General features: G+C 43.3%; 1 protein-coding gene and 1 non-coding gene across 5 annotated transcripts; one reads left to right on the top strand and one right to left on the bottom strand.

Annotated features, from left to right (window-relative positions):
• TRNAU1AP (tRNA selenocysteine 1 associated protein 1) lies at positions 1-26,241 on the top strand. Of its 4 annotated transcripts, none has more exons than XM_019432458.2 (10): positions 3-195; positions 712-809; positions 7,677-7,776; positions 8,396-8,448; positions 11,509-11,640; positions 12,666-12,785; positions 17,054-17,216; positions 17,635-17,668; positions 22,607-22,675; positions 25,407-26,241. In XM_019432458.2, the coding sequence occupies exons 1-10, from the start codon at positions 169-171 to the stop codon at positions 25,541-25,543; spliced, it is 933 nt and encodes a 310-aa protein (XP_019288003.1). In that variant the 5' UTR covers positions 3-168; the 3' UTR covers positions 25,544-26,241. The 4 variants fall into 4 exon arrangements, with proteins under 4 accessions (XP_019288007.1, XP_019288003.1, XP_019288004.1 ...); XM_019432459.2 differs by having other exon boundaries at positions 618-809; XM_019432461.2 differs by lacking the exon at positions 22,607-22,675 and having other exon boundaries at positions 14-195.
• LOC128776025 (small nucleolar RNA U13) lies at positions 6,437-6,536 on the bottom strand. The gene has a single exon (XR_008421000.1). It is a non-coding gene; the product is annotated as a small nucleolar RNA U13 (small nucleolar RNA).
• Positions 26,242-26,470: the final 229 nt, after the last annotated feature.

Raw genomic sequence — 26,470 nt, 5'->3', positions numbered from 1 at the left:
TCGTCGGAAAAACCCGGAGTGGCAAATCCGGGCGCGGCCCTGGGCGCTGGAGTTTCAGAGCTTGCGCAGAAGGCTTCCGAGGCGCATGCTCCTTGGCGGTCCCGGACCCCGCGGTCTGGCTACCGCGCTGGCCTCCTTGGCCCACGGAATTCCGGGCCGGCTGCGGACATGGCGGCCAGCCTGTGGATGGGCGATGTGAGTGAGGGCGGCTGCGCGGGTCCGAGGAGGACGACTCTTAGTGCCACGGGGGAGGAAGAGTCTGAGGCGGAAGGGTCTTGGAATCCCAAAAGGGTGGAAGTGAATGGGGAGGGGAGTTCTTTGGGTGACACAGGAGGGTCCCAGCATTTAGAAGAAGGGACCGAGTCTGAGGGTGGGGGTTCCTGGCCTTTCACCTGGGTTCATGCATGGAAGGGAAAGGGAGGTTCTTTAGGGGGATAGCATGGCAGAACCCCAAGGTTGAAGGGCGCTGTGGCTCTAGGACTGGAGGGGTTACTAGATCCAGAAGGGAGGCCCCCTAAAGGGAGCAAGTTTGAGGGGAAGGAGGCAAGGGATTGAAAGGTGGGGATCAGGCCACTCTGTAGATGAAAATCTCCCCTCCCTCACCCCGCCCCCACCAGCATCGCGTAGCCAAACCCGCGTGGGCTCTGGAACCCGGACTGAGGAGCCTGCTTGCTGGCTGGCCTGAATCGCTCTGCTCTTGTATTTACGCAGCTGGAGCCCTACATGGATGAGAATTTCATCTCCAGAGCCTTTGCCACCATGGGGGAGACCGTAATGAGCGTCAAAATTATCCGAAACCGCCTCACTGGGTACATTTTCTCCTTCGATCTTCTCAATTCTCCGTTAATAGACCATGCTGCAAATGTCATTCTGAGAGTGTAAACATCACAAAGTCAGGGCTTCTCACCCCTAATAATAGTTAATATAACGTTATAAACGCTAACATTTTGGGGGCTTATTGAGAGGAAGTGTAGCATATTGCTTGAGGACTGGACTCTGGAACCAGACTGAAAGTTATGTCTACTATTGTGACCTTCCGCAAATTACTTAACCTCTCCATCTCCTGACACAACTATGAAAATGGAGGCGATAACAGCATCGCCCTCAAAGAGTTATGGTGAGGATTAAATGAGTTAATTCACGTTCATCATTTAGAACAGTGTCTGGCATATGGTATATGCTCAATAAATATAAACAGATTACAGTATGCTTAGTTATAAGCACTTTTTTTGTTTGTTTATTTTTGAGAGATAAAGAGAGCGGGGGAAGGGCTGAGAGAGAGGGAGATGGAGAATCTGAAGCTGGTTCTGCTCTGTTAGCTCAAAGCCCAATGCGGGGCTGAAACCCATGAACTATGAGGTCATGCCCTGAGCCAAAGTCCAACACCCAACCTACTGGGCCACCCACCCAGGTGCCACAGTAATAAACGCTTTAAAATCACTTTTTTAATAGATTTTATTTTTAAGTAATCTCTACACCCAACATGAGGCTTGCATTCACAACCCTGACATAAAGAGTCGCATGCTCCACCGACTGAGCCAGCCAGGTGCCCCTAAAGTCAGACAAATACGTCTGAGCTAAGTACTATTATTAGAGAAGCTTCATAACTGTCTTAAAGTTTACAGAGCTATTAAATGACAAGCCAGGACTCAAGTCTGTTCTTAAAGCCATGAGTGCTCTTAACTCTCGTGTGTCATTCACTTAAAAAGTTATTTATAGAAATAATACTATGTGCTGTTGTTCTGGGTTCCCTGGATAGGAGGCTGAAACAAACCATAGTCCTTCCTCTCATGCAGTTTACTACGTTCTAATAGGGAGATGAAACAGTAAATATGGAAACAACAAAATGCAGAGAATATTTTGAGATAGTGGTGCTATATTGCCTCCAGATTCTTCCTTCTCTTGGGAGGAGGGGGTCTTAGTTTTCCTTAGGGTTCTAGTTAGAAAAGGGAGGATTCTTTTATCAATTGTCAGTATTTACTGAGCAGCTACTCTGCCCCATACTCTACTAAAGTAGCTTGCTAAAACATCACATGGCTGGGGGTGCTTGGGTGGCTCAGTCGGTTGGGCATCCGACTTCGGCCCAGGTCATGATCTTACGGTTCGTGAGTTTGAGCCCCGCATCGGGCTCTGTGCTGACAGCTCAGAGCCTGGAGCCTGCTTCCGATTCTGTGTCTCCCTCTCTCTCTGCCCCTCCCCGGCTCAAACTCTGCCTCTCTCTCAAAAATAAATAAACACTAAAAAAAATTAAAAAAAAATAAAACATCACATGGTTGAAAAATACAGATGAGAAGTATGAACTGCAGTCAGTTTTGGCTATTTGGTTGACAGGTACTTTGTGTATTCAGAGTCTCAATACCTGTTACTGAAACCCAGGTTTGGTTGCCTGTAGTTGGAAAGGCCAATACTCTAGAGATGAGTTGTTTTTTCTTCTCGCCCTCCCACCCCCAAGAGAGGAGTTTTAATTTGAAAGAATAGGAGCTTTATTCAGGAGGTCAGCCACCTGAGGAGAAGGCAGACTCTTGTCCAAAAGCCTACTCCAGGGGTGCCTGGGTGGCTCAGTTGGTTAAGCATCCGACTTCAGCCTAGGCCTTGATCTCACCGTTCCTGAGTTCGAGCCCCTCATTGGGCTCTGCTGACAGCTCAGAGCCTGGAGCCTGTTTTCAGATTCTCTGTCTCCCTCTCTCTCTCTGCCCTTCCCCCACTCATTCTCTGTCTCTCTCTCAAAGATAGCTAAACATTCAAATTTTTTTAAATAAATAAAAATAAATAAACAAAACAACACACACGCCCACTCCAAGGTTTCTCCTGGCCCAGAGATTTTAAAAGTAATTTAGGGCAATTATTTTTAAGTTTATTTTACTTATTTTGAGAGAGAGAGAGTATGGGAGGGGCAGAGAGAGAGAGAATCCCCACTCTGACAGCGTGGAGCCCGATGTGGGGCTTGAACTCAAACTGTGAGTTCATGACCTGAGGTGAAATCAGGAGTCGGTTGCTTAACCTCTTGAATTATTCGGGCACCCCTCTATGACAGTTCTTGATTACACACAGGCTCAGTGGTGCCAGCGACAGATGTTGTCACAGGGCTCAGAGGTATTGCCAAAGGGCCTGGTTCCTTGGTGGTGGTGGTGGGGTTTGGTTCCTTGGTGCCCAGGGTGGTACAGGAGAGAAGAGCTCTGTTCTTTCTAGGAAAGGATGCATGATCTATAAATGTACAAAGAAAGGTTTAGTTAGTCAATCACATGGGATAAGGGTGCTTGTTAGAACTTAAATACTACTAGGTTGGCCAGAGGGGCTGAGACGCTTCATACCTAGGATTTTCTGACTGGTACATCGTGCCAGCCTAAATATTTTTCTTTTTCACTCTTGTAGACAGAAGGCCCCAGATAATCAGCTACTGGTATGAAAACAAACATTCTGTAGTACTTTCTACTTTACTGAAATGAGATTTGGAACCATATCTTCCTATCCGTTACTAAACTCTAGCTGTTTCTTACGCTGATACTTACAGACATATTGCATTTTTATTCAGCCTCACTTGATAAAAGACTTTGAAGAGGCTTATAAGAATACTGTAGAATGAGTAAATGCAAATTTAAAAAATAAGACCAGAGGTGCCTGGGTGGCTCAGTCAGTTGAGTGACTAACTCTTGATTTCGGCTCAGGTCATGATCTCATGGTTCGTGGGATTGAGCCCTGAGTCTGGCAGTTTCTTATATACATCTGCCTTATGACTGAGCAAGTCTAGTCTAGGTATTTACCCAAGAGAAATGAAAACATCTATCCACCAAAAATAGGAATTGAAAAGAGTGTTCATAACAGCTTCAGGACAATGGCTGAAAACTGCAAGCAGTCCAGATATCCACAGATAGGTAAACAGATACATATTGGTGTTTTCATACAATAGAATCCCACTCAGCAATAATGAATGAATGATGAATCTCCATCATTAGGCTGAATGAAGGGGTGCCTGGCTGGCTCAGTTGGTGGAGCATGTGATTCCTGATCTTGGGGTCATGAATTTGAGCCCCACCTTGGGTGTGGAGTTTACCTGAAGAAAAAAAAAGGCATTATGCTAAATGAAAAAAGCCTTACTGTATGGTTCCATTTATTTAAACTTGTAGAATATACAAAATTGATGTACGGTAAAAATAACTCAGTGTCTAGAAGATTTGTGCAGTTCTCTGTGTGTATATTTCACTGCTTGTAAAACAAACAAAAAAAACTGTAAAGAATAATTGAATAATATGCATGTTGAAGTAATTGAGGGAAGCATACCAATATCTAAAACCTAATTTTGGAATGTATCAGAAAATAAGGATGATAAGTGGGTAGAGGGATGGATAGATGGATAATTGTGTAACAAAATAAGTATAATAAAGGGTTAATTATAGGTGGTGGATATGTAGGTGTTTGCTATACAATTCTTTTTTTTTAAGTTTTTTCTTTTTCTTTTAGTAATCTCTTCATCCAATGTGGGGCTCAAACTTATGGCCCGAGACCAAGCGTTGCATGCTCTTCTGACTGAGCCAGCCAGGTGCCCCCAATTCTTTTCATTTTTATGTTTGGAATTTTTTACAATAAAATGTTGGGGAAAGAATGTAGTCAGAATTCAACTCCAACCTGTGGCACATCCCAGCTGTGTGGGTTAAGGCCTACTGTAGAATCCTGCTAGGTCTCCGTGTCCCCTTCTAAATGGGAGTAATGGTTTCATTCACCTCGCAGAGTTAGTGTGACGATTCAGTCAGTGAGAGATGGTGCGTGTGAAATGGCCAACACAGAACCTGGCCCATAGTGAGTGCTTTGTAGTCTTCAGCTCTTTTTTTTTTTCAAGTCCATGATTGAATTTTTTTATTTATTTTTTATTTTTTAGAGAGAGCACGAGAGCAGGGGAGAGGGGCAAAGGGAGAGAAAGAGAGAGAGAGATAGAGAATCTTAAGCAGGCTTCACATTCAGTGGGGAGTCCGAGGCTGGGCTTGATCCTGCTGGGAATGGCCAGCAAACCCTGCCCTGATGGATGAAAGATTACTCCACTCTTTGCTAAGAAAGAGAGGAGAAGGCACGGGGTCAGGGTTCACAGACTAAGACCCTGTTTGCCTCACTTATACTCTCATTTATGTTCAAAGGGCGTATAACATTTCAGGCAAGCAAAAACAAAGGGTGCCTGACTAAAAGGTGAATAATCACAAGAGACTAATCAAATCAGAGAAATATGGCAAGTGGCTATGTGTCCTATTATTTTGCTAAACTTTGTATGCAATGTATAGATAACGGAGTTCCCCAAGGACTGCAGAAACACCTGGAAGGGCTGGCCTCCGGGCTAGGGCATAATGCACTGAGGCCTCTGGCATTCCAAGAAACCCACACCCCTTCCAAGCTTAACTGCAGCCCACCAGAAATCTGTGTTACATTTTAGCTAGCCCACGTTGTGTATAATCTCGTCATCCTCAGTAATAACGCCAACCCTGGGATCCTGACTAGCGGAAATCAAGAGTTAGTTGCTTTACTGACCGAGCCACCCAGGTGCCCCAGTAGTGGGTAGCTCTTACTAATGGTGGTCTTCACATCTGTGAGCCTCAAGATTCTCACACATAGAAGACACAGATTTGGCCCTTCATTCTTCTTAGCATCAACAAACATGGAGCTCATAGATCCTGTTCTGTGATCCTTGGGCACAAGCACTGCTATTACCCATACCTTCTTGGCTTTGTGTCCATATGTTTATTGGAACTAAGGATCTTGAGTAATATTTCCAGAAAAGTTAGGATTATTTCACCGGTGATACCTGTAAGGATGATGTTAAGGAAAATTAACTGTTTTCAGTATAAATCTCATAGTAGAAGGGATGTCAGAGGATATAGCCATATCCTCCTACTTCCGTCTCTTTAAAAAATAGAATATGGGGGATCTCCTAGACATCTCGCAATTAGGGTCCATGGGTTTACTTTGTCCAGCCAGCCAGATTGTAAGTTTCTTGAGGACAGGACTCTTGTTCTTCAGCTCTGTATCAGCCTGACCTGTGGTAGGTGATCAAGAAAAAAAAAACACTTTAAATTGTGAAAATTTTCAAATAAAACTACAAAGAATGGTACAGTGAACACTAATATAGTCACCACTGAATTTTGTTAACATGTTGCCATATTTTCCTTATCTCTCTCTTTGGATAGATGTAGATACATGTTTCTTTTTGCTAAATCATATGAAAGTAAGTCACAGATGTTGTGACAGTTTACCACAACATATTTAAGCATACATTGCCAAAAACTGGACATAACCACAATGCTTCTATCATACTAACAGCATTAACAGTGATTCCCTGATACCCATCAAACGATACCCAGATAATTCCCATATAGTGCCCAGTCTACATTTAAATGTTTATATTTGCCCCAAGAATAGCTTTTTATAGCTTTAAAAAAAATTTTTTTTTTCCCCAAGTCAGATGAGTAGTGTGCTAAGGTTGTAACAGGGTTTGAGGAAGGTACATATCACAAAAGTATGAACACTCAGTCATCACACTTAATGAACTAAAGGATCATCTCCTCTTTATTTATTTATTTATTTATTTTTAAATTTTTTTTTTTAACGTTTATTTATTTTTGAGACAAAGAGAGACAGAGCATGAACAGGGGAGGGGCAGAGAGAGAGGGAGACACAGAACCTGAAACAGGCTCCAGGCTCTGAGCTGTCAGCACAGAGCCCGACGCGGGGCTCGAACTCACGGACCGTGAGATCATGACCTGAGCTGAAGTCGGACGCTTAACCGACCAAGCCACCCAGGCGCCCCTATTTATTTATTTTTTAATGTTATTTATATTTGAGAGAGAGACAGAGAGTGCGCAAGCCTGGGAGGGGCAGAGAAAGGGAGACACAGAATCTGAAACAGGCTCCAGGCTCTGAGCTGTCAGCACAGACTGTGTCTCCCTTTCTCTCTCCCTCCCCCACTTGTGCTTGTGTGCTCTCTCTCCCCCCAAAATAAATAAACATTAAAAAAAAGAAAAAAAAAATGCTCACCTCTTATCTTTTTTCGTAACACTGACTTTTTAAAGAGGTAAGACCAATTGTCTTACATAAGGTTCTACATTCTGGAACCTAGTTTAACTTTCTGGACTTAATTGCTTCCTTTTGGTGGTGTTTTACTTGTTCTGTCCCTAATATTTCCTGTAAACTGGACATTAGATCTAAGGGTTTGATTGGATTGTATTAAATATATATATATTTTTTGTTTATTTTTGAGAGAGAAAGAGAGTGAGTGCAAGTGGGGGATGGGCAGAGGAGGACAGAGGATCCAAAGCAGGCTCTGCACTGACAGCAGCGAGCCCGATGTGGGACTCAGACTCATGAACCATGAGATCATGACTGGAGCCAAAGTCAGGCATTCAACTGAGCCACCCAGGTGCCCCGTATTATATTAAATATTCTTGACAAAAATACTTCATAGGTGATATAGTACATAAGTAAATGTTTACTAGATAGATGAGTGTGGGACTCGCCCAGATTGGCAATCCTTACATTCAGGTTTGTAAATTAGTTTTGAACTAGAATATAAGAGGGAACAAAAAATAGTACAGGCTCTGATTAGAAAAACATTTTTCCTTCCCCTCAGGCCAGGGCTTAGTCTCATCTGAGAATCCCACCTTTAACCATTCTCTTTCTCTTGTTTGCTTTCTTTCCAGAATCCCAGCTGGCTACTGTTTTGTAGAATTCGCAGATTTGGCCACAGCCGAGAAGTGTTTGCATAAAATTAATGGGAAACCCCTTCCCGGAGCAACACCTGTAAGGACACTTAGATAATGATGATGTTGCCATTTTTATTGTCATCGATAACTATCATTTATTGAATCCCTACTGTATACTTACATTATTTAATTTAATCCTATAAAAACCCTGAACAGTAGGCATTGTTATCTTTGACAGACCAGGAAACTGAAGCTCAGGGAAGTGAAATAACTTGCCCCAAGGCAACACAGGTAGTAAGTACAGAGCCAGGATGCAAACTGAAGATTGGTTGCCTCTAAAATCCATGCCCTTTGCGCTGTGCACTTCTGCCTCCCTTAACGGAAGACTTGAAACCCCAGACCTCTGCCTGACTGAGAAACTAGAACAGGCTGGCGGTAGTGAGGACACGTTTCAAGAGAGTTACATTCTGCTCTTCCCACAGTTACTTAGCTTACAGCTGCACCAAGCTGGCACACCTGGGCTCATAGAACCATGGAGCTGGCAGTGCCCTTAGCGATCATCCGTGCAACCCCCCCATTTTATACAGGAGAAAAAGCTGAGGCTTAGAGAGGGGGAGATGTTTTGGCCAAGGTAATTTATTTCAGTTTTTTTCAAATATTGTTTGGCTCTTGAAATGCCCTTCTCTGTTTTAGTTTGTTTGTTTTTAAATTTCTAGGCAAAACGTTTTAAACTGAACTATGCCACTTATGGGAAACAACCAGATAACAGGTAAGCATAGGGTAACCCCAAGGTAGCCTCAAGCCCCAGGAAATGTCTAGATAGAGACAAGATGCATCACTGTGTTGGGCTCTACCAAAGAGACGGTTGAGGAGCCAAGTTTGGTCCACTTTGCCTTCCTCCCGAAGGATGACTCCTTCCCCTTCCCCACTGGGGCTTCTTGTCAAGACCCATGTATTCTATTTGGGCCCACCTCTAGCCTTCCTCCCTGTTACCCATAGTAAGAATTGACCTGTTGTAGCAACATAAATCCGTTCAGCTTCAACTTTTCGGGGTGCTGTTCAAAAGCTTTAAAACAATGTATCAAGAGTTTAAAAAACATATGCACCCACTGACCCTGTAATTCTACTTTTCAGAATTTATTCATGGATGTATGCAAAGATTAGCCTCAAAAGTGTTCATTGAAATATTACATATAACGGGAAAAATTGGAGAAACCCCAGATAATCTAATAATTGAGAAGTGGTTTACGTGACAATATGTTTATTAATTGGAATATTGTGTATCCATTAATAAGTCATTGTAGCAAAATAGGACATGTCAAGATATTGGTGATATGTTAAAAGTGAAAAAATGCTAGAAACAAAATGAGTTATACCCAAGTTTTGTAAATTCAAAAAGAGAAGCCCAAGGGAAAAAAAAAAGAAAAATATAACAGTGTTCATAGTGATTACTTTTGAGTGGTTGGGTTGTTGGTAATTTTATTTTTCTTTTGTCCTTTTGTGTATTCTGATTTTATTTTTTTATTTCTTAATATTTAGTTATTTTTGAGAGAGAGAGAGAGACAGAGTGCGAGAGGGGGAGGGGCAGAGAGCAAGGGAGACACCGAATCTGAAGCAGGCTCCAGGCCCCAAGCTGTCAGCACAGAGCCTGACTCAGGGCTTGAACTCACGAACTGATATCATGACCTGAGCTGAGGTTAGATGCCCAACCTACTGAGCCACCCAGCTGCCTGTTGTATATTCTGATTTTAAAGAAGGAATATATATCATGCTTGAACTAAGAAAATAATAATGAGTTTACATGTTTGATTTTTTCTTTTTTTAAGATTTTATTTTTAAGTAATCTGAACTTAAACGCATAGCCCAGAGATCAAGAGTCATACGCTCCACTGACTGATCCAGGCAGGTGCCCTGATTTTTTCTTTTAATAATTTTTCTAGAATGGGGGACCTAGGGTGGCTCACTTGGAGCGTCCAGCTCTTGATTTTGACTCAGGTCATGATCCCTAGGTCGTGGGATTGAGGCCCAACATCGGGCTCCATGCTGAGTGTGGAGCCTACTTGGGATTGTCTCTCCCTCTCTCCCCCTTTCTCCTTTCCCCCTCTCCTGTTTGTGCTCTATCTCTCTAGAATAGAATAGAATAGAATAGAATAGAATAGAATAGAATAGAATAGAATAGGAGTAGTTTATAGCAGCACTATCAATAATAGCCAAAGTATGGAAAGAGCCCAAATGTCCATCGATGGACGAATGGGTAAAGAAAATGTGGTGTGTATATATACATATATATATGTGTGTGTGTGTGTGTGTGTGTGTGTGTATGTATATATACACAATAGAGTATTACTCGGCGATCGAAAAGAATGCAGTCTTGCTATTTGCAACTACGTGGATGGAACTGGAGGGTATTATGCTAAGTGAAACTAGTCAGTCAGAGAAAGACAAAAATCATATGGCTTCACTTATATGAGGGCTTTAAGAGACAAAACAGATGAACATAAGGGAAAGAAAACAAAAATAATATAAGAACAGGGAGGGGGACAAAACAGAAGAGACTCATAAATATGGCGAACAAACTGAGGGTGATTGGAGGGGTTGTGGGAGGGGGGATGGGCTAAATGGGTAAGGGGCACTAAGGAATCTACTCCTGAAATCATTGTTGCACTATATGCTAATTTGGATGTAAATTAAAAAAAAAAAAAAAAGAATGACTATTAAAAAAAAAGAATAAAATAAAGGCATCTGGATGGCTCAGCTGGTTAAGGGCCCAACTCTTGGTTTTGGCTCAGGTCATGATCTGTTTGTGAGATCAAGCCCCATGCTGGACTCTAACTTGCTTGGGATTCTCTTTGTCTCGCTCTCTGCCCCTCCCCTACGCTTGCACACCACCCCCCCCCCCCCAAAATAAATAAACTTAAAATATATATATTTAAAATAAGAGGTTGACAAGATGTGGCCTGACTTGTGTCACCTGCAAGCTAAAAATGGTTTTTATACTTCTAAAGGGTTGTGAAAACAGAAAAAGCAACAGAGACCATAGGTGCCCCACCAAGCTTAAAACTTTTATTGTCTGGCACTTTACAGGAAAAGTTTGCTGACACACATTCTAAAAGTTAGGGGATTTCATCCTAGCTGGGGTTTCAGGCTTTAGGACATAAGGTCCAGTTCTCATTCTCTATCTTTCACTATTTCAACTAAAAATATGCAGTGAGGGGCACCTAGAGCACACAGTTTTTGATCTTGGGGTCATGAATTCGAGCCCCATGTTGGGCATAGAAATTACTTAAAAAGGGGAGCCTGAGTGGCTCAGTCGGTTAAGCGTCTGACTTCGGCTCAGGTCATGATCTCACAGTTCGTGAGTTCAAGCCCCACGTCGGGCTCTGGGCTGACAGCTCGGAGCCTGGAGCCCGCTTCAGATTCTGTGTCTCCCTCTGTCTGCCCCTCGGCTGCTTGCACTCTGTCTCTTGCATTGTCTCAAAAATAAATAAAAACATTAAAAAGAATTTTTTTTTGCAAAGAAATTACTTTACAAAAATGCAGTGAATACAGAATGTGTAGATTTCTCCTTTGAGATCCTCTGACTGGGTCCCCCCATCTTCACTCAAAGCCAAACAGGCTTTGTTCAGTGAGTAAGGGACTTGGGACAGGGGGCTGCTTCCATAACTCTTCTGCCAGGGCTGCCAAATGCAACACATTCAGACCTGGTTAAGGGCCCATCAGATGTGCTGTTCCCTCAGAAGGCCCAGGAGGTTTACTTAGAATGGGCCAAAAGAGCTTGTTAGAACAAAGGTTTTGGTGATTGTCTCTGAATCTTGTTCTCTCCTCTCAGCCCTGAGTACTCCCTGTTTGTGGGGGACCTGACCCCAGACGTGGATGACGGCATGCTGTATGAATTCTTCGTCAAAGTCTACCCCTCCTGTCGGGGAGGCAAGGTGGTTTTGGACCAGACAGGCGTGTCTAAGTAAGACCTCGTTGGTTACTGATGCCTACCCCGTTCCAGCATTTGTGTTTTGGATGGAAATGTTAGAGCAAGGCCATGGAGCACGGTGGTTAAGAGCATAAGCTCTGGAGCTGGACGTTCTGGTGTGAACCCTCACTCCAATACTGGCTGGGGATAATGTGGTAAACACGTCACCGAAGCTCTGACCCTGTTTCCTCATCTGTGAAACAGATGCGGATTGATAGTATCTGTTCATAGGGCTGATGTCAGAGTTACAGGATGTGATATAAATAAAGCGATAGGATAGGCTTTGTAGATGTTTGCCATTTTATTTATTAGTGTTACTTCAAAAGTGGAAAAACCTCAAGAAAGGCTTATTCTTGATCAGAGTAATAGTTATAAGCATGAGGTTGAGTTACAAGCTTGGGGCCTTGATCTGAATCCTGATTCTCCAGTGATGTCGGGCAAGTTATGAACCCCTCTGACCTCAGTTCCCTCCTCAGGAAAATGCAGATACCACCATTATCTAATTGTTGGGCCGTTTGATGAGACGCTCAGCACGGTGCTGGGAAATAAAAAGTGCTCATGAAATGTTCACTATCATTCGTTGATCCCCCAAGTAGAATATGAGTCCAGCAGAGCAAGAACCTTGTCTGCTTAGGACTGCTGAGCCCCAGTGCCTAACACCATACCTGGCGAACAGGGCAGACGCAGGAAGTATTTGCTCAGTGAACTTCTATGGCTGTTACTACTACCATACTGATGATAATAATATTTCCAGTAGATTGGGTGGGAAGCCTCTGTTTGGGAAGGAGCCCCATCAGTGAAGGCGTGGAGGGGAACGGTGAACGAAACTAGGGATTCCCCCAGATCTCAGGATCCTCCAGCGCTGGAATCTTGAATCGTTCTACCTACAGCATGCCTCCACTGATGGGGATCTCATCCCTTCCTACAGAGTTTGAGGGACTCTCTCTCTTTTCTGTTTTTAAACTTTACCTTCATCACATTTGTGATCTAAATAGTGTGTCTGCTTTTGTTTCCTACAGGGGCTATGGTTTTGTGAAATTCACAGATGAACTGGAACAGAAGCGAGCTCTGACTGAGTGCCAGGGAGCAGTTGGCTTAGGGTCTAAACCAGTTCGGCTGAGTGTGGCAATCCCCAAAGCGTGAGTCGTGCACTGGTGGGAAGGTAGAGAGCCTCTGGACTGATGCCAGCCTGAACGCTCCTCATCTGCTTGGTGATAATGCGAGCTTCCGCATGCTGGACGTGAGACTGCAGGGAGGCATAGTTTAGGTCACAGATAATGAGTGCCTGTTACTTGCTAGGCTGTGTTCTGGGCATTGGCGATGAAGGAACATAACCCTGCCCCTCCAGAAGCTTACAGTTGGGAGAGAGCTCTGACTGGTGAAGGCACATACATTCGGACATGGCTGGTAGCAGTGCTGGGAAAGCAGTTGGGCTCTGCATTCTCCCATGTGCTTGCTCTTTGCCCCGTAGTGTCACCATTAGAGATTTATCCACAGAACTGATGAGAATTGAGCAGAAGGAAAGATATTATACCCAATTTTAACTATGGGAATAGCTAAAAGGTAATGATCCTAAACACTACAGAATATTATGTACATCACTGTCATACCTGTCATGCCAGTCAGAGAGCCCTTCTTCCCTTACAACTCCAAGCAGGTTTTTCAGTCAGAAGACAACTGCTCTCTGCATAGAATCTTCTATCCTTTGGCCAAAGCAGTGGTTCTCAACTGGGGACAGTTTCATCCCACAGCGGGACATTGGCGACACCTGGAGACAATTTTGGTTGTCACAACTTGTCGGGGAGGACATCTAATGAGTGGAGGCCCGGGATGCTACTAAATGTCGCACAATGCACAGGCCGGCCCCACCCGAAAGACTTGTCTGCCTTGCCCCCAAGTCAATAATGTGAAGGCTGAGGAAGTCTATGCCATGAGTGGCAGAATGGCTGCATTCTTGGGGCAGAATTTCCAAATGGCCAGGTTTTTCTGTCTTTTTTTTTTTTATTGGGTTCTAGTCCTAGGCTGCCAGTTTTTTCTTTCTTTTCTTTTTTCTTTTCTTTTCTTCTTTTTTTCTTTTCTTTTCTTTTCTTTTCTTTTCTTTTCTTTTCTTTTCTTTTCTTTCATGTTTATTTACTTTTGAGAGAGACAGAGACAGACTGTGAGGCAGGGAGGAGCAGAGGAGACAGAATCTAAGCAGGCTCCAGGCTCTGAGCTATCAGCATAGAGCCTGACGCAGGGTTTGAACTCACGAACAGGCGATCATGACGTGAACCGAAGTCAGATGCCTAACCAACTGAGCCACCCAGGTGCCCTTCTCTCTTTCTTTCTTTCCTTTTTTTTTTTTTTTAATGTTTTATTTATTTTTGAGAAAGCCCAAGTGGGGGAGGGGCAGAGAGTGAGAGACAGGGTCTGAAGGGGCTCTGTGCTGACAGCAGTGACTCCATGTGAGGCTTGAACTCATGAACCTTGAGATCATGACCTGAGCCAAAGTTGGGCACTAACCGACCGAGCCACCAGGGTGCCCCTAAATGGCAAGGTTTTTCAAAGCAGCAAAAGATTTGGAGGTTCTTTGTAGCTTAACTGTATTTAATACATGGAAGATCAGTTTGAGTAATTTCCCCTCAAAATGTTATTCTATACTATATAAAACATTACAGAAAATATTTAAAAGAAATTTCCTCATTATCGTAAAATGACTAATTATGATTTCTGACTTCCAAAGTTTACTTATTTATTTTGAGAGAGAAAGAGAGCTCTTGCGAGGGAGGGACAGAGAGAGAGAAAGAGAGAATTCCAAGCAGGCTCTGAGCCACCATTGTAGAGCCGGATGAAGGGCTCAAGCCCAAGAACCACGGCCCATGACCTGAGCTGAAACCAAGAGTTGGATGCTTAACGAACTGAGCCACCCAGGCACCCAGTGTTTATTCATTTTTTAAAAATATTTATTTATTTATTTATTTTGAGAGAAAGAGAGTGTATGTGCATGCCCCCGAGACAGTGGGGGGAGGGGCAGAGGGAGAGAGAGAGAATCTTAAGCTGGCTCCATGCCCAGCTTGGAGCCTGACACGGGACTTGATCTCACAACCATCAGATCGTGACCTGAGCTGAGATCGAGAGTCAGATGCTTAACCAACTGAGCCATGCAGGCACCCCTCTTTATTCATTTTTAATTACAGTAACAGTGCTCATTCTTTTTTCCCCCAGTTTCCCTCATATACACATTCCCTTTCCGACATAGCTCTACAATCCTCACCATAATATTTTTAATAGCTTCAGGGTATCTTGACCGTATATTCTGCCTCAAGGTTCCTCAGATGTTGACGTTGTTGGTTGTTTCTGACATGTTACCATTTATTCAGTCAACAATAACCGAGTTCCTACAACTCTGCGGGCCCTGACCTAGACTTTGGAGTTGTAGCTGTAATCAAGAAAAACAAAGTGCCTTCTGCAAGGAGGTTATGTTCTGTTCCATTTCCTGGTTGATCATTGTCAGAATTTGGGGCCTGCCTCTAGGGAGGCGCCATCAAGCACTGGGAATTGAGGGTGGTAAGGGTTCTCTTTGAGGATTCATCTGTAAGAGCTGAGTGTGGAGAAACAGAGCAGAAGTGTACAGACCCAGGCCAGGGAGATGACCTTCAATTATGTGAATATATCAGGAGGGTGGCAGACTCCTTGGAAGCGTGTCAGGGTAGTCGGAGGGGAGCATTAGCAGTTTCCAGCCTCATGCCGGGCAGGGAGAGGAAGTCTCTGCCACTAGACTTCATCCGGCCACCCCATCAGGAGGTGATGCTAAGATGGTCAGGCATGGAGTTGTCTAACTGCTCTAGCCGAGTCCTGCTCACCAAGCAGATGTTGCACTCGAAAAGAACTCGCGCTCATTCAGACTTTGAGAATTTGTGGTTCCTGTGACAGGATTGCTGTGGTAGGTCACCTCCTGCTTATGACTTGGTTTCCTCTCTGGCTTCACTGTGGAGATAGAATACACTAATCATGAGGACGTGAGTGCATTCCACACCACGTGGCAGTTACAGTTCTCCGTATAAGCCAGCCAGCGGGTGGTGTGGGCCTCTGCCTCCTGCGTATTTGGTGTGCACTCACGAGTCTGGCTCTCAGGAGTGTGATGACTCTGGAAGCACGTTGCCATGTTGTTCTTTTGATTCCTCCCACCTAGGACTGCTGGTCATACCCCAGGCCTGTCTCATAAGCCTACTCACACATGATTGTGTACATTTTTGAGAGCAGTGGATCCTTTTCAAGCTTGACATTCTGTCTTTGGTTAGCAGTGGCTAGGGTAGCCATGCAAGCAGGAGAAGAAAGCTGCCCACTGAGCCTGGGCCTCAGCCCTGATTTGTGAGTGCAGGATTATAGGAGCCTGGCAAGATGTCTTACATCTGTCAGAGCAGGTACTGTAGGTAACAGTGTGGTGTTCAGAGCATGAGCCTTGGAGCTGAATTTGGCTCCAGTCCTAGGTGTGGCCTTGGGTAAATCACTTAATCTTTTAGAGGCTCAGTATTCTCATCTGTATAATGGGAAAAACACATAATAGCTCTGCCAAAGGGTTGTGTGAGACTTAAGATAGGAGACTGTATATGAAAACCAATGGGCCCAGATCCTGAGTACCTACTCCGTAATGGTAGCTGTGACCACAGTGGTGCCGCTAAGCCTACTGGACCTTCTGGAACACTTGTTTTGTGTGTGTGTGTGGCGAAGAGGTGATTAGACATTTTGTAGTTGACAAGCTTCTTGGATCATCCTAAATCCAGATTTTCCAGGCCTTGTTCACCTGAGCCTTTGTGGGTGGCAAAAAAACCAGCCCCCCAAGATCTTGGTAAGAGGACAAGTCAGTACTGACAAGATTTGATAAGAGAGACAAACCTAACCATTAAAACTCCTGACTGTAGGGGCACCTGGGTGGCTCAGTCGGTTAAGGTTTGATTCTTGGTTTGAGCTCAGTTTTTGATGTCACAGTTTCATAAGTTCGAGTCCCCCTGTCAGGCTCTGTGCTGGCAGTGTGGAGCCTGCTTGGGATTCTCTCTTTTCCCTCTCTCTCTGTCCCTGCCCGACTCGTGCTTGCTCGCTCTCTCTCTCTCAAAATAAATAAATAAACTTAAAAAAAAAAATTAAAAGCAAAAACAAAACTCCTGACTGTAAAGCCTGGGCTCTGAAGCCAGATTGCCTGGGTGTGGATCTCCTATTAGCTCTGTGGCTTTGGACAAATGATGTGGCCTGCATGTACCTCAATTTCCTCATCTAAAATAGGAATAACGTATTGTTCTTACATAAGGTTGTCGTGGGTTTTGAATGAGTTGATCTGCGGAAAGCACTTAGAACAGCCCCTGGCCACGTAGTAAGAGTTATGGAAACGTTTGTCTACATTTGTTTCTTTTTGCTTCTTTCTTCATTTAAGGAGCCGCGTGAAGCCAGTGGAATATAGTCAGATGTACAGTTACAGCTACAACCAGTATTACCAGCAGTACCAGAACTACTATGCGCAGTGGGGCTATGACCAGAACACAGGCAGCTACAGCTACAGCTACCCCCAGTATGGCTACACACAGAGCACCATGCAGGTAACCATGGTTCGGCAGACCTGGTCCTCTTGGGTATGTCGTCCTCCGGGGATCGGTAAGGGTGGCAGCTTGGACTTTAGAAAATATGGCAAAGAGGCAGCAACCGAGTTCCTCTTGTTAAAAATAAGGCCTCCCAGGGGCGCCTGGATGGCTCAGTCGGTTGAGTGTCCGGCTTCGGCTCAGGTCATGATCTCACGGTTTGTGAGTTCGAGCCCCACGTTGGGCTCTGTGCTGACAGCTCGGAGCCTGGAGCCTGCTTCAGATTCTGTGTCTCCTCTCTCTGCCCCTCCCCACTTGTGCTCTGTCTCTCTCTGTCTCAAAAATAAATAAATAAATGTTAAAGAAAAAAAAAAAAGGCCTCCTGGCCTTGGGCCAGGAGTTCACGCTGCTTCTCATCCCCTCTCTGGTCTCTTGGCAGACATACGAAGAAGTCGGGGACGACGCATTGGAAGGTAAGAAAGGAGTTTGCTCTCCCATTCCTCAGTCCTCTGTCAGCTGTTGCCGGGTGACCGCCCTGTGGCTGGGACTGTGCCTGTAGCTAGATGCTGAGGAGTGCAGTGTGGAGTGTGCTCTTGAGGAGACTGAATTTTAGTGAGAGAACTAGTGCTTGTGTAATTAGAGTAAGAACTGAGTGTGTCCCCCAGCGGTGTCTGTGCAGGTCCCAGAGAGCCCGGAGGGAGCAGCTCAACAGGAGAGAGAGCTGGTCACTCCCTAGACGTGGGCCATTCGGTCCCCAGATGCAGTTCTCCAGCAAAACTGTTGCCTTGTATTTGTTTGATAATTTGTAAAATTCATTTTTTATTTCATGTTTTAATTTTTCTATATATTTTACATTACATTTTTTCCTCATTTTTTTCAAGTTTATTTATTTACATAATCTCTACCCCCAACATGGGGCTCGAACTCACAACCCTGTGATCAGGAGTTGCACACTCCACTGACTGAGCCACAAGGCACCGCTCTCATTTTCAAGTAATAGTTACTTACCATTGAAAATTTGGAAACTATAGTAACATATTGATGAAGAAACTGAAAATCACCCCCATTTGCGACATAGTAATAGCCATTATTATTTTTTAATTAAAAGCATTTACTGGGGCACCTGGGTGTCTCAGTCACTTAAGCATGACTTCGGCTTGGGTCACGATCTCGTGGCTCCCAGGTTCAAGCCCTGCATCGCACTCTGTGCTGACAGCTCAGAGCTTGGAGCCTGCTTCGGATTCTGTGTCTCCCCCTCTCACTGCCCCTCCCCTGTTCACACTCTTTCTCTCAAAAATTAATAAACATTAAAAAAAAAGCATTTATTGTAATTTTTACTGAATTTAACAAGAAAAAGGAAAGTAAAACTGAAGGAATTGCTAACCTTCAAAACTTTTCAAGGGAAATATTAGTAATTAAAGGATTCTCTAAGGCTTGAAAAAATTATGAAAAAAAGTTTTTCAACATGTTTCTGAACAGATGTTAAGGTTTTGGTTTTTTTTTTTAAGTTTATTTATTTATTTTGAGAGAGACAGACACAGTTCGAGTGGGGGAGGAGCAGAGAGAGAGGGAGAGAGAGAGAATACGAAGCCACGAGAGAACACCGACTGAGCCACCCAGGCACCCCTAAATAGACGTTGAGTTTTAAAGAAGTAAAACTCTTCTGGGTGGCTCAGTTGGTTAAGCGTCCAGCTTCTGCTCAGGTCATGATCTTGCGGTTCCCAGGTTTGAGCTCATACTCTGTTTCTCTCTGTCTCTCAAAAATAAATGAATGTTAAAAAAAAAGTATACAGTCCAATATATTTTTTTAAAGTTGTATTCGTTTACTTAAAGCACAAGTGGGGGTTGGGGTGGGCAGTAGTCACAAAGTTGTACTATCATTACCACTAATTCCAAAAGAAACTCTGCAGCCATTAGCAGTCACTCTCCGTGTGCCGGCCCCCTCCAGTCCCTGCCAGCCACTCATCTACTTTCTGTCTGTTTGGATTTACCTATTCTGGGTTTTGTTGTTGTTTTAATTTTTTTTAATTTAAATAAATTTAATTTTTTAAATTTACATCCAAGTGAGCATATAGCGCAACAGTGATTTCGGGAGTAGAGTCCTTAGTGCCCCTTATCCATTTAGCCCCTCCCCCCTCCCACAACCCCTCCAGTAACCCTCTGTTTGTTCTCCATATTTAGGGTCCCTTATATTTTGTTCCCCTCCCTGTTTTTAATTTTTTTTCATGTTTTTATTTTATTTTGAGAGAGAGACACAGTGTGAGTGGGGAAGGGGCAGAGAGAGAGGGAGTCAGAATCCGAAGTAGGCTTCAGGCTGTGAGCTGTCAGCACAGAGCCTAATGCGGGGCTTGAACTCACGGACTGTGAGATCATGACCTGAGCCGAAGCCAAACGCCCAACCGACTGAGCCACCCAGGTGCCCCCCCCCACTCCCGTTTTTATATTATTTTTGCTTCCATTCCCTTGTGTTCATCTGTTCTGTGTCTTAAAGTCCTCATATGAGTGAAGTCATGTGATATATGTCTTTCTCTAATTTTGCTTAGCATAGTACTGTCTAGTTCCATCCACGTAGTTCTGAATGGCAAGATTTCATTCTTTTTGATTGCCGAGTGATACTCCATTGTATATATATACCACATCTTTATCCGTTCATCCATCGATGGACATTAGGGCTCTTTCCATACTTTGGCTATAGTTGATAGTGCTGCTATAAACATCGGGGTGCATGTGTCCCTTCAAAACAGCATACCTGTATCCCTTGGATAAATACCTAGTAGTACAATTCCTGAGTTGTAGGGTAGTTCTATTTTACATTTTTTGAGGAACCTCCATACTGTTTTCCAGAGTGGCTACACCAGTTTGCATTCCCACCAACAATGCAAAAGAGATCCTCTCTCTCCGCATCCTCGCCAACATCTGTTGTTGCCTGAGTTGTTCATGTTAGCCATTCTGACAGGTGTGAGGTGGTATCTCATTGTGGTTTTGATTTGTATTTCCCTGATGAGGAGTGATGTTTAGCATTTTTTCATGTGTCAGTTGGCCATCTGGATGTCTTCTTTGGAGAAGTGTCTATTCATGTCTTTTGCCCATTTCTTCACTGGATTATTTGTTTTTTGGGTGTTGAGTTTGATAAGTTCTTTATAGATTTTGGTTACTCACCCTTTATCTGATAGGTTGTTTGCAAATATCTTCTCCCATTCTGTCAGTTGCCTTTTAGTTTTGCTGGTTGTTTCCTTTGCTGTGCAGAAGCTTTTTATTTTGAGGAGGTCCCAGTAGTTCATTTTTGCTTTTGTTTCCCTGGCCTCTGGAGATGTGTTGAGTTAAGAAGTTGCTTCAGCCAAGATCAAAGAGGTTTTTGCCTGCTTTCTCCTCGAGGATTCTGATGGATTCCTGTCTTACATTTAGGTCTTTCATCCATTTTGAGTTTATTTTTGTGTATGGGGTGAGAAAGTGGTCCAGGTTCATTTTTCTGCATGTCCCAGCTTCCTACTTGCTGAAGAGGCTGTCTTTATTCCGTTGGATATTCTTTCCTGCTTTGTCAAAGATTAGTTGGCCATATGTTTGTGGGTCCATTTCCGGGTTCTCTATTCTGTTCCACTGATCTGAGTGTCTGTTCTTGTGTCAGTACCATACTGTCTTGATGATTACAGGTTTGTAATACAGCTTGAACTCCGAATTTTTTTATTTTTTTATTTTTTTTATTTTATTTATTTATTTTTTTTATGTAACAGACTGTAGGTTTTTTGTTTTTTTTTTTTTCTTTTCAATATATGAAATTTATTGTCAAATTGGTTTCCATACAACACCCGGTGCTCATCCCAAAAGGTGCCCTCCATCTACCCATCACCCACCCTCCGCTCCCTCCCACCCCCCATCAACTCTCAGTTTGTTCTCAGTTTTTAAGAGTCTCTTATGCTTTGGCTCTCTCCCACTCTAACCTCTTTTTTTTTTCCTTCCCCTCCCCCATGGGTTTCTGTTAAGTTTCTCAGGATCCACGCAAGAGTGAAAACATGGTATCTGCCTTTCTCTGTATGGCTTATTTCACTTAGCATAACACTCTCCAGTTCCATCCATGTTGCTACAAAGGGCCATATTTCATTCTTTCTCATTGCCACGTAGTACTCCGTTGTGTATATAAACCACAATTTCTTTATCCATTCATCAGTTGGTGGACATTTAGGCTCTTTGCATAATTTGGCTATTATTGAGAGTGCTGCTATAAACATTGGGGTACAAGTGCCCCTGTGCATCAGCACTCCTGTATCCCTTGGGTAAATTCCTAGCAGTGCTATTGCTGGGTCATAGGGTAGGTCTATTTTTAATTTGTTGAGGAACCTCCACACTGTTTTCCAGAGTGGCTGCACCAATTTGCATTCCCACCAACAGTGCAAGAGGGTTCCCGTTTCTCCACATCCTCTTTAACAAATGGTGCTGGGAGAACTGGACAGCAACATGCAGAAGATTGAAACTAGACCACTTTCTCACACCATTCACAGAAGTCCGAATTTTTTTAATAAGATTTTTTTTTAACGTTTATTTATTTTTGAGACAGAGAGAGACAGAGCATGAATGGGGGAGGGTCAGAGAGAGAGAGAGAGAGACACAGAATCAGAAGCCGGCTCCAGGCTCTGAGCCATCAGCCCAGAGCCCAATGCGGGGCTCGAACTCACGGACCGTGAGATCGTGACCTGAGCCGAAGTCGGACGCTTAACCGACTGAGCCACCCAGGCGCCCCAGTCCGAATTTTTTTAAATGTTGATTCATTTTTGAGAGAGAGAGCATGAACAGGGGAGGGGCAGAGGGAGATAATAGAATCTGAAGCAGTCTCCAGGCTCTGAGCCGTCAGCACAGAGCCCGATGCGGGACTTGAACCCACAAACTGAGAGATCATGACCTGAGCTGAAGTCAGACGCTTAACAGACTAAGCCACCCAGGTGCCCCCCCCCTTTTTTTAATTGGGCTTCATGCCCAGTGTGGGGCTTGAACTCACAACCCTGAGATTAAGAGAGACGTGCTGTACCCACTGTGCCAGCACCCCAGGGCATTTTAAATAAATGGAATTGTGTATAATGTGTGGGCCTTTGTGAATGGCTTCTTTCACTCAGCATAGTGTTTTCAAGGTTTGTCCATGTTGTAGCATGTGCCATTATTTCATTTTTTATAGCCAAATAATATTCCATTGTGTAGATACCCATTCGTTTTGTTGATAGACATTTGGGTTCTTTCCACTTTTAGTATTATGAATATACTACTAAAGAACATTCATGTATAAGTTTTTGTATGGACAGAGAAAAGTTTTCATTACCTAGGGATGAAATTGCTGGATCATATGGCAAACTCTATATTTAACCATTGGAGGAACTGCCAAACTTTTCTGAAAAGGCTGCAGCATTTTCTGTTCTCACCAACAGCTTATGAGGCTTCCAGTTTCTCCACATCCTCACCAGTGATTGTTACTCTTTTTCATTACAGCCACACTGGTGAGTTTCAAGTGATATCTCTTTGTGGTTTTGGTTTGCACTTTCCTAATGGCTAATGCTTTGTGCATCTTTGTATGCTTATTGACCGTGTGTGTGTAGATCTTTGGAGAAATATCTAGTCAAGTCCTTTGTCCGTTTTTAAGTTGGGTTGTCTTTGTATGTAGCCTTGCCAGAGTTTTTCATATTCTGTTCTGGATTCCAGTTCCTTGTCAGACTTAAGATTTGCAAATTATCCCATTCCATGACTGTCTCTACTTTCTTGATAATGTCCTTGGAAGCACAAAAGTTAATTTCCATGAAGTTCAATTTATTTTTTTTTGTTTGTGCTTAAATGCTGTTATCTAAAAGGCATTGTTTGTTTACACCTGTTTTCTCCTAAGAGTTTATAGTTTCAGCTCTTATATTTAGGTCTTTGATCCGTGTTTAGTTAATTCTTGTTTAAGTAAGTTCTTAATTCTTAAGAGTCTAGCTTTATTCTTTTGTCTGGTTATCTAGTTGTCCCAGCACCATTTGTTGAAAAACTATTCTTTACCATTCAGTGGTCTGCTACCCTTTTAGAAGACGAATTCACTATAAATGTACAGGTTGCATTTGGACTCTCAAATCTTATTCCATTGATCTATATGCTTATCTTTCAGCCACTGCCACAGTTGGTTTTTTTTTTTTTTTTTTTTTTTTTTTTACTGTTACTTTGTAGTAAGTTTTGAAGTGGCAAAGTCCTTGACCTTTCTTTTTCAAGATTGTTTTGGCTATTCTAGATCCTTTGCATTTTTTTTTAATTAAAAAAATTTTTAATGTTTATTTTTGAGAGAAAGAGCATGAGTGGGGGAGGGACAGTGAGAGGGGGAGACACAGAATCCAAAGCAGGCTCCAGCTGTCAGCACAGATTCTGACCATGGGGCTTGAACTCATGAACTGTGAGATCATGACTTGAGTCGAAGTCGGACGCTTAACCGACTGAGCCACCCAAGTGTGCCTCCTTTGCATTTCCATCTACATTTTATGAGCCTCTCAATGTCTGCAAAACAAGGCAGCTGATTTTTATAGGGATTACACTGAACAATTTGGGGAGTATTGCTGTCTAAAAACAATATTGTGTCCCATTCCAAGTACATGGGATGCCTATTAGGTCTTCTTTAATGTCTCTAATTGTAAAATAAGTGTTGTAATGAATGTGTGTTTGTGTATGTGCATTTTATTGTATTTGTGTGTGTGTGTGTGTGTGCGCCTTTTAAACCAACACAAGATGGCAAGGAAAAGTATAAAATGTTAGCAGTCATAGTGATTAAGGAATTTTTTTAAACTTCTTTTATTACAGAAAAGTATGTAAAACAAGCATATAGTTTAATATGTAATTATAAAGCAATTGCTTGTGAAACCTTTATTCAGGGCAATAAAACATTGCCAGCCTCCAGAAACTATCCTTCCCCTAATCACAACCCTGCTAGGGGAAACTACTGTATTGATTTTCTCTTTATAATCACCTAGATATGCATCCTTAAATAATATGGTTTAGTTTTGCCTGTTTTTAACTTCATGTAATGCAGCTGTACTATAGATACGTCTTGCTTTTTTCATTCAACATTATTTTTTTTGACAATTTAAACCTTTTTTAAAGTTTATTTTGAGAGAGAGTGGGGGAGGGGTAGAGAGAGGGAGAACCCCCAAACAGGCTCCCCACTGCCAGCAGAGAATGCAACGCAGGGCCCAAATCCACAAACCGTGAGATCATGCCCTGAGCCAAAATCAGGAGTTGGACACTCAACCAACTGAGCCATCCAGCCACCCCATAAACTCTTTATTTTTTAATGTTTATTATTTTGAGAGAAAAAGCATGAGCCTGGGGAGGGGCACAGAGAGAGGAGGAAAGAGAGAATCCTAAGCAGGCTCCACACTGTCAGCACAGAGCCCGACGCGGGGCTTAAACCCATGAACTGTGAGATCATGACATGAACTGATATCAAGAGTCAGATGCTTGGGGTGCTTGGGTGCTCAGTTGAGTATGACTTCAGCTCAGGTCATGATCTCACAGTTCTCGAGTGCTGACAGCTGAGTCTGGAGCCTGTTTCAGATTCTGTCTCTCCTTTCTCTCTGCCCCTCCCCTGCTCACACTTTCTCATATTTTTTTTAATTAAAAAAAAATTAAAAAGCCAGATGCTTTAACCGACTGAGCCACCGAGACACCCCTCACCTTTTTTTTAATGAAATTCCAGTATGGTTAGCAGTGTTATTAGTTTCAGTGTACAGTGTAGTGATTTCAACAATTCTGTACAATCCTCCGTGCTCATTGTTGTAAATGTACTAACAGAGTCACCGTTTGTGAGATCCAATCAAGTTGTATGCAGCTGAGGTTCATTTTCACGGCTATGTAATGTTCCCTTTTAACAACAGTGCTTTGGATTTAGTAATGTTGATCAGATTTCCAGAACCCAAAATTGAAATAAAGACCACTCCAGGAAAGCCAGCGCACAGGAAGGCCAGAGATAAGAGGAGGAATAACAGCCGCCATCATCTGAGTACTGACTACACGTTCCATTCTCTAAGCAGGTTCTATTTTCATCCTCAGAGGAAGCCTGCAAGACAGTGGTATCCACCCCTGTGAGGCATGAGGGACTCTGACCGAGGGTAGGGAACTTCCTGAGGAAGGAGGAAGTCCTGGCAGTTGGGAACAGAGTCCAAGTCTCCCAGAGCTTCTCTTGGCGCTCGGAACCCACCCTTGCTTTTCTTGCAGACCCCATGCCGCAGTTGGATGTGACGGAGGCCAACAAGGAGTTCATGGAGCAGAGTGAGGAGCTGTACGATGCACTGATGGACTGTCACTGGCAGCCCCTGGACACAGTCTCTTCAGAGATCCCTGCCATGATGTAGTCAGGACAAAGGACAAACAGAAACGGACTGTGTGATGGAGATAAGAGACTCCTTTTTAACAAAAGTATTGGAAGAACTTTTACCTTTTTGGAAACGTTTTGTAAGATTTTAGTAACCAACTATTCTGATTATGACTGTTCTTGCACCACCACTCCCTTCGACAGCCTTTTGAGTTTGAAAACCAAGGTGCCGTTAAACAAGGTTTTCCAATTTGTCTTTGAACAGTTGTTCCAGGTAGGGTTATGTACACTCTTGGAGAGAAGAATTTGGAGTCGTTAATGAACTGGAGCGTATGATTTATTCTCCCCAGCAGCCTTTTTCTGGTGACACTATATCCTTACCCCCTGTGTAGTCAGAAAGCATGAATTACCTGTTATGCCAAATGATGGGCAACGTTGATCTTCCATTTCAAGTACCCTCTGTCCCCATCCCCCACGCTGAAGTTTGGTGGCTAGGGCAGACTGAAGTTCCTTAGACATTCCAGCTGGGAAAGAAGCTGTGTGGCCTGTGTGGTAGAAGTCATGGAGCCAGCTACATCTAGACCAAAAGGCTCAAGAGTTAGGGCATGCTCCAAGGGCAGGTCTGACTTTGAGGTAAGTCAAAATGGTTGAACATTACTGACATCTGTGTGCCTAGCCGGTTTCTTTTTTTTTTAACTTTCTATATATTTTTAATAATTTACATCCACCTGGCCTGTTTCTTGACCTTAATTTCATTTAGTAGATGTGAGTCCTCTTACACAGATCTCCAGCACCCATGTGGAAGTCTGGTTTTATACTAAAAATCTCCCATTTTATTCCTACTTTTCTGTTAGTGGCTCAGTTGGTTTTGGTTTGAAAGTCTAACTCTTGGTTTTGACTCATGGGATCAAGCCCTGAGCCCTGCACTGGGCTCCGTGGAGCCTAAGATTCTCTCCCTCTAATAAAA

Source organism: Panthera pardus, unplaced genomic scaffold, assembly GCF_024362965.1.
Source record: "Panthera pardus isolate Hobbes unplaced genomic scaffold, ASM2436296v1 HiC_scaffold_11, whole genome shotgun sequence".
In the NCBI taxonomy this organism is placed as follows: Eukaryota; Metazoa; Chordata; class Mammalia; order Carnivora; family Felidae; genus Panthera; species Panthera pardus.
The sequence above is the reverse complement of the archived record's forward strand: the minus strand, read 5'-3'. Positions and strand labels throughout refer to the sequence as shown.

Coding starts and splice junctions, on each gene's coding strand:
- TRNAU1AP (XM_019432458.2), top strand. CDS start 169: ATGGCGGCCAGCCTGTGGATGGGCGAT. Junction 196..711: donor CCAGCCTGTGGATGGGCGAT/GTGAGTGAGGGC, acceptor GTATTTACGCAG/CTGGAGCCCTACATGGATGA. Junction 8,449..11,508: donor GGGAAACAACCAGATAACAG/GTAAGCATAGGG, acceptor CTCTCCTCTCAG/CCCTGAGTACTCCCTGTTTG.